General features: G+C 45.5%; 1 protein-coding gene across 1 annotated transcript in view; it reads right to left on the bottom strand.

The window, feature by feature from the left end:
- Positions 1–280: 280 nt before the first annotated feature.
- FCRL4 (Fc receptor like 4) overlaps positions 281–6,000 on the bottom strand; it is a 36,680-nt gene continuing 30,960 nt past the window's right edge. The window contains exons 10-13 of the mRNA XM_039218481.1: positions 5,552–5,646; positions 5,256–5,324; positions 1,434–1,465; positions 281–1,335 (exon numbers count right to left, since the gene is read on the bottom strand). Coding sequence (XP_039074412.1) covers positions 1,222–1,335; positions 1,434–1,465; positions 5,256–5,324; positions 5,552–5,646 — 310 coding nt within the window. The 3' untranslated portion in view covers positions 281–1,221. The remainder of the gene's footprint in view (positions 1,336–1,433; positions 1,466–5,255; positions 5,325–5,551; positions 5,647–6,000) is intronic.

Below are 6,000 nucleotides of genomic sequence, written 5' to 3'. Positions count from 1 at the left end.
CTTCCCTCCTCTCCCCTCCCCTCCCTTTCCCTTCTTTCTTGTCGTTTATGTGTTGAAGAAACCAGGTCATTTGTCCTGTAGATTTTCCACAGCGTGGATTTTGTTGATTGCTGTAGTCCCAAGTATTTCCTGTCAGCTGGTGGTTGGATCTAGAAACTTGGTTGGATTCAATTTTGCTATTTTGGGCATGAGTAGTGTGTAGGTGACACTGAATACTTCCATCAGAAGGCACAAATGGTTAGGCTGTCTGGTTTTTTATTTTAACCTAATCAGTGGGTGACCCATGAAGTATCCCATCAAAAGAGTGGTTTTCTGTGTCTTTCATTTCTTCTTCATTTATTGAAAGAATTACTCATTCCCACATCAACTATTTGGTAACTAAAGACACACCTCCTGCAAGAAAGAGCCCAGTAGCCTCTGGGTAGGAAATCGTATTTGGAGAACACAGCCTATGGAAGGGATGCTCACTGCTGTTGGGTTGCTAATTATTTCTAGGCCTTTTCAGTGGACAAACCTAGGAAATAAATATCTTCTTTAAAAAGCAGAGTTTGATGTGAACCTCTATGGATATTTCCAATTCAAATTTGTAGGATTATTACTTAATTTTGTTTTTGTATTTTTTTCTCTAATGTTAAAGATCTTTGTCTTAAATAACATTAGAATAATTACATTTTGGTTTTGAAAGCTTGGCCTAGAGCCTGCTTCTTAAAATTCTTTTTTCTGTAGACCAGTGACGTGGATTCTTTTGTCTACCATGCAATCCTGACTGTAAGCAGTGTAGGTGGGAGAGGCGGCACTGGGCTTGGCGTGGGAAGGACCTGGGCACCGCGCACAGGTAAACCAACCAATGAGGATGGTCCCAAGTGAGACAGCTGTTGGAGACGCATGGAGCAGACACCTGGGTCACTCAGTCCTGCCTTGTACAAATCCCAAATCACCAAAACTTGTGATTCTGTTTTTCAACAAGAGTACTTCTCCCCCCACTTCTTCCTTTTCCCTAAATCAGACCGTGGGGAGCACATTACATTAGACTCAGAGCAGGGGTACAGGATCTGCAGATCCTGGTCACCTGAGCAAGTCTTTCAGTGGCGGCCCCATCACCAACTCAGAGAAGGTGAGTCAGGAGTCGTGGATGTGAAAGCACGTGGGTAGTTGGAACTAGCTGGTCACTCCTGGGGCCCTGAGGGCTGCCCTGAGCTGGAGCTTCGGATCAGGGACAAGTCATGCAGGTGGGACATTCTCGTAACCATCTTCATCTTCATCCTGGGACCTGACGTCTCCGGCTGAGTCCCCTTGGAGCTGTGTCTTCACCGAGGAGTAGACAACTGTGGTACACTGGAGCGGAAAGAAGATGAAGAAGAACCGGGAACAGGGAGAGAGGATGGGGCTGTAGGGGCTGGTGTGAGAGAAAACAGTTGGGGATGGACACTCACCTTGTCCCCTAGACATGCTCTGGAGGCACTGGCTGTGGAGGGAAAGGCACTCACTGAACGATGGGCATCATGACCACTCACAACCCAGGTTTCAAGCGTTCCCCCCCGAGGCTGGGAGCCATTGAACCCTCTGCACCGGTGCTTCTGCTTTCCCCACCCTGACCGCCAATGTGTCCCACAGCACAGGTGGTTTTCTGTTTCACCATTCCTTAGCCAAGCCCTCTGCAAGCTCTTTACAAGCTCTGTTGATCTGGAAGGTCCTTCATTGCTCCCACGCCAAGAAACCTTGCTCCCTGCCTTTACCACATGTCAACACAGAATTTCTCTCTGCTTTAATTTTTGCCTCTCTTAACTAACAGCACCTCCGCCTCACTCCAGCTTCAGAGTACCCCGTGATTGCTTGGCAGGTTCCCATGAGAGTGCTTCTCGTGTGTGCCCGCAGGAAAACACTCTGTCATGTTAGCATGTTCTCATTCTTAGTTTTATTTCTACGGTTCTCCAGAAATGGAACTGCAGTGAGAGGGAGGTATAGCTGATGGGTTTTGCCAGATCCTGTGTTAGGAATTAAGAGTCTCAGAGAACTGGATGGAAGCATCAGACCTACACAGATGTATGGAGACAGAGCCTTAAAAACAAGATGTCTCTGGGACAATTGAGGCTTCTCTCTATCACTGTGCTCTTACCATCAACCTTTCAGAGTCACAGATCTTTTTAATGATGTAAGAGAAGCTAGGTTCTCTCTTACCAGAATTATAGTTATATGTGTTGAACCCTGGATACAATTTTAGGGGCCTCATCCAAACCTCAAGGAAATGGGGAAGAAATCTTGCTACAGATCATTAATATATATAAAGTGGCTGAAATAGAAGCAGTCCAACAGAGTGCTCAGTGTTCTGATAAACATATCAAAGAATGTGAAGAACAGTACATGATCAAGGTAATTCTAGAAGACACATTCAATTAACCCAAACAACTTGGAGGCAGTTCTAATTCTGCCATTCAAAGGATGCTGACTTGTCAGGACGGGCTGAGAAAGCCAAGTGGCAGACAAGGCAGGTGGTCGGTGTTTGTCAAGTATAGTGATAGGCTTGATAATCAGCAGATCTTATAGCAAGATGGAAGACTTGGTCTGAAGTTCAATTTTTGCTCGCTTAGTGATCTTGGGAAGGCCCCGACATCATTTGTAAAACAAGTTCAAGATCAGACCACAACGGAGAGTTCTACTACAAAAGTATTGGGGATTTTAATTTCCAAGTGAGGTGCCATGTTTGGAAAAGCCACCTATGAAATGGGAGAAAATGTTTGCACACTATGCATCTGATAAGGGGTTAATATCCAAAGTATATGAAGAACACATGGAACTCAATAGCCAGAATACTACTACTACTACTACTACTACTACTACTAACTCAACTAAAAATGGGCAGAAGTCTTGAATATACATTTCCCCAAAGACATACAAATGGCCAGCAGATGTTGGAAAGGTATTCAACATCACTAATCATTAGAGAAATACAAATAAAAACCACCATGAGATATCACCTCAAACCTGTTAGGATGGCTATCATTAAAAGGTCAAGAGATAATAAGTGTTGGGAAGGAAGAGGAGAAAAGGATGCCCTTTTGAACTGTTGGTGGAGATGTAAGTTGGTGCAGCCACTGTGGAAAATGGTCTGGAGGGTCCTCAAAAAATTACAGATAGAACTACCATATGATCCAGCAATCCCATTTCTGGCTATGCACCCAAAAGAATTGAAATCAGGATCCAGAAGAGATAGCTGCAACTCACGTTTGCTGCAGCATTATTCACAGTAGTCAAGACATAGGAACAACCTAAGTGTCCATGAACAGGTGAACAGGTAAAGAATATGTCACACACACACACACACACACACACACACACACACACACACACACTGAAATAGAATGCATCCTTAAAAAAGGAAACCCTGACATTTTTGACAACATGGATAGGCCTGGAAGTTGCTGTGCTAAATAAAACAAAGCAGACACAGGAAGAAAAATACTGTATGTTCTCACTTTATGTGTGGAATGTAAAACTGTCAAGCTCATAGAAATAGACAGTAGAATAGTGGTAACCAGAGGCTGCCAGAGGGGGAACAGAAGTAATGGACAAAAGGTACAAAATTGAAGTTACGCAGGATGAGTAAGTTCTGTGGGCCCTCTAGAGAGTTCTGTGTCTATAGCTAATGATACTGGATTGCATACTTAAAATTTGTTAAGGGGGTAGATCCTATGTTAAGTGTCCTAACCATACACACACACAATAATAATAAGGATATTGATAAAAAATAATAATGGGCAGAAAAAAGTTTTAGGAGATGATACCCATGCTTGTGGCCTTGAGGATGGGGATGATCTCACTGGCATATACTTATCCTCAAATCATCCAGTTGTATACGTTAAACATGTACAGCTTTTTCCAAGTCAAAAAAGTAGTAGTGAACTACTTATAATATGCTACAATATGGATGATTTGCAAAACATTATGTTATGGGAAAGAAGCCAGACAAAGAGACTACATTACATATGATTCCATTTACATGAAGTTGTAGAAAAGCAAGACTCTAGGGACAGAAAGTGGGTCGGTGGTGGCTGGGGTAGAGCTGGAAAAGTTATCTGCAAAGGGGCAGCGAGGGACTTTCTGGGGTGTGGGGAATGTTCTGCATCTTGATGGGTCTGGGACTGCATACATTTGTTAAAATTAATTGAACTATACATCGCCTATCCCTAGGTGTCCCCTTGGATGTCCCAGCTCGGACAGAAGAGCGGGGCTGTGGGGACCCTGCTGTGGGGGCCTGCCCAAGGGGACCCACGGCTACCAAAGCACTCCAGTAGCGGGAAGCTGGATGTGAGCAGGGGTGGGGATGAGGCCATTGAAGGGTGACTGGATACACACAACTGCTGGATTAGAGATGGCCAGCTGTGCCCAAGGAGCTGTAGGAAGAAGTGTCAGGCAGGAAGTTAGAAGACAGCACTCACTCGCCTCTCAAGGAAGAGCCGTCTTCTGCACCTATCAGCCAGACAGGTGGACGCCAGGTTCCGCCCTGGTCCCCAGCACCCCCCAGGCTAGTGAGGGGAGATCAGACACAGAAACAGACAAGCCAACTCCATCCTTCCCTCTCACCCCCACCAGCTCCTGTTCTGAAGTTTGCCTGAACTGGTGGAGGGCTAATTTTTGATGAACATCTTGAACTGGATATTCTAGTTGCTGACCTGAAATTGTAACATACCGTGTCCACCTGCTGTCTATTACTTAAGAGAAGGAAGAATGCACTGAGAAGCTTTTGTTGCCAAAATGTTCATCCTGAGTGCCTGGGAAGATCTCCCACGGAGTAAAATTTCAAGGAACAGTGGGGACACCACATTTTTGTGATTAAGTCCCGAGTCTTGCTTGTTCAGTATATGGGTTACATGGGGCTGTTTCTATAGATGAACTGAACATGTCTCTATATTTATATACATTATGTGATCACGTTTCTACACATGTTCTCACCACATGGCAGGTGGCTTGTAAACCTCATTACTTAAATACTTAATTCATTACTTAAGGGAAATTTTCATACATCTGCTTTCACATTCACAGCATCAATCATAAGGATCTGATTGTCAGGAGATACATGATGCATTTTTTGGAGTCTGTCTTCTCTCTTTGGAATCCACCAACAGGGATTCCCACCTGCCTTGTCTGCCGGTGGACTCCATGTACTCACCACGGGACCTAGCATGTAGGACGACTCAGTAAACACATGTTGAGCAAAGGGATATAGTTTGCAACCAGAATCTTCCCCAGTGACTTACCTTCCCCTTCTTGTCCCAGCTGAATAATCTGGATCTCAGAGTATACCAAGTCTCCCTCTCTGAGACTCACTGGAAAGGAGAAATGGCAAATTTCTAGGCTGCTGCCTTCAGTGGTATGTGCTACAGGTTTCTTCTTAAGCCTCCTCCCCACACTTCTTGGACACAGAATGAGGCAGTGATTTCTTGGGGTGTCTGGGTTTGGGATACCATAAGGAGACCAGGGCTTTCGCCAGGCATCCAGCACATTATCTTTCCCTGGCTCGGGAGGGAGAGGTTTCCCTATGGGGATTCCTCACCATTGCCATGCAAATGCTGGAGCTCTACTGGGCTGTCTTTCTGTTCCTGGCACCTGCCATGGGGCGTTTCTCCTGGGCCTGTGGCGGGAGGGCTCCTGTGAGACATGGAAACACAGAATCATCCCTGGAACATCATAAGATGCACAATAGTGGGATGGCCAGAGAGGAAGGGGTACAGGGGATGTCAATGGACAGCAGGGGACCAGGGACCCAGACAGAGAAGAAGGGGTGTGGTGGGGCGGGGGAAGAAGAGAGGGGAATCAGCAGATGCCAGGAGACTGGAGGCTGGGAATGATTTAACTGGACCTTCAGCAGGTCCATATAGAGCCAGCTTGTTCTTTTGAAAGAAACCCTAGGACCACAGTAGGGGCAGGCTGTGTCCCTCATCAACAGGAGGTATCTTCACACAGTCCTACCTGGACAATTCCAGAAGGAACTAGACACAGTTC

This window comes from Hyaena hyaena, unplaced genomic scaffold (assembly GCF_003009895.1).
Source record: "Hyaena hyaena isolate Hyena2069 unplaced genomic scaffold, ASM300989v1 scaffold_766, whole genome shotgun sequence".
NCBI lineage: Eukaryota > Metazoa > Chordata > Mammalia > Carnivora > Hyaenidae > Hyaena > Hyaena hyaena.
The sequence above is the reverse complement of the archived record's forward strand: the minus strand, read 5'-3'. Positions and strand labels throughout refer to the sequence as shown.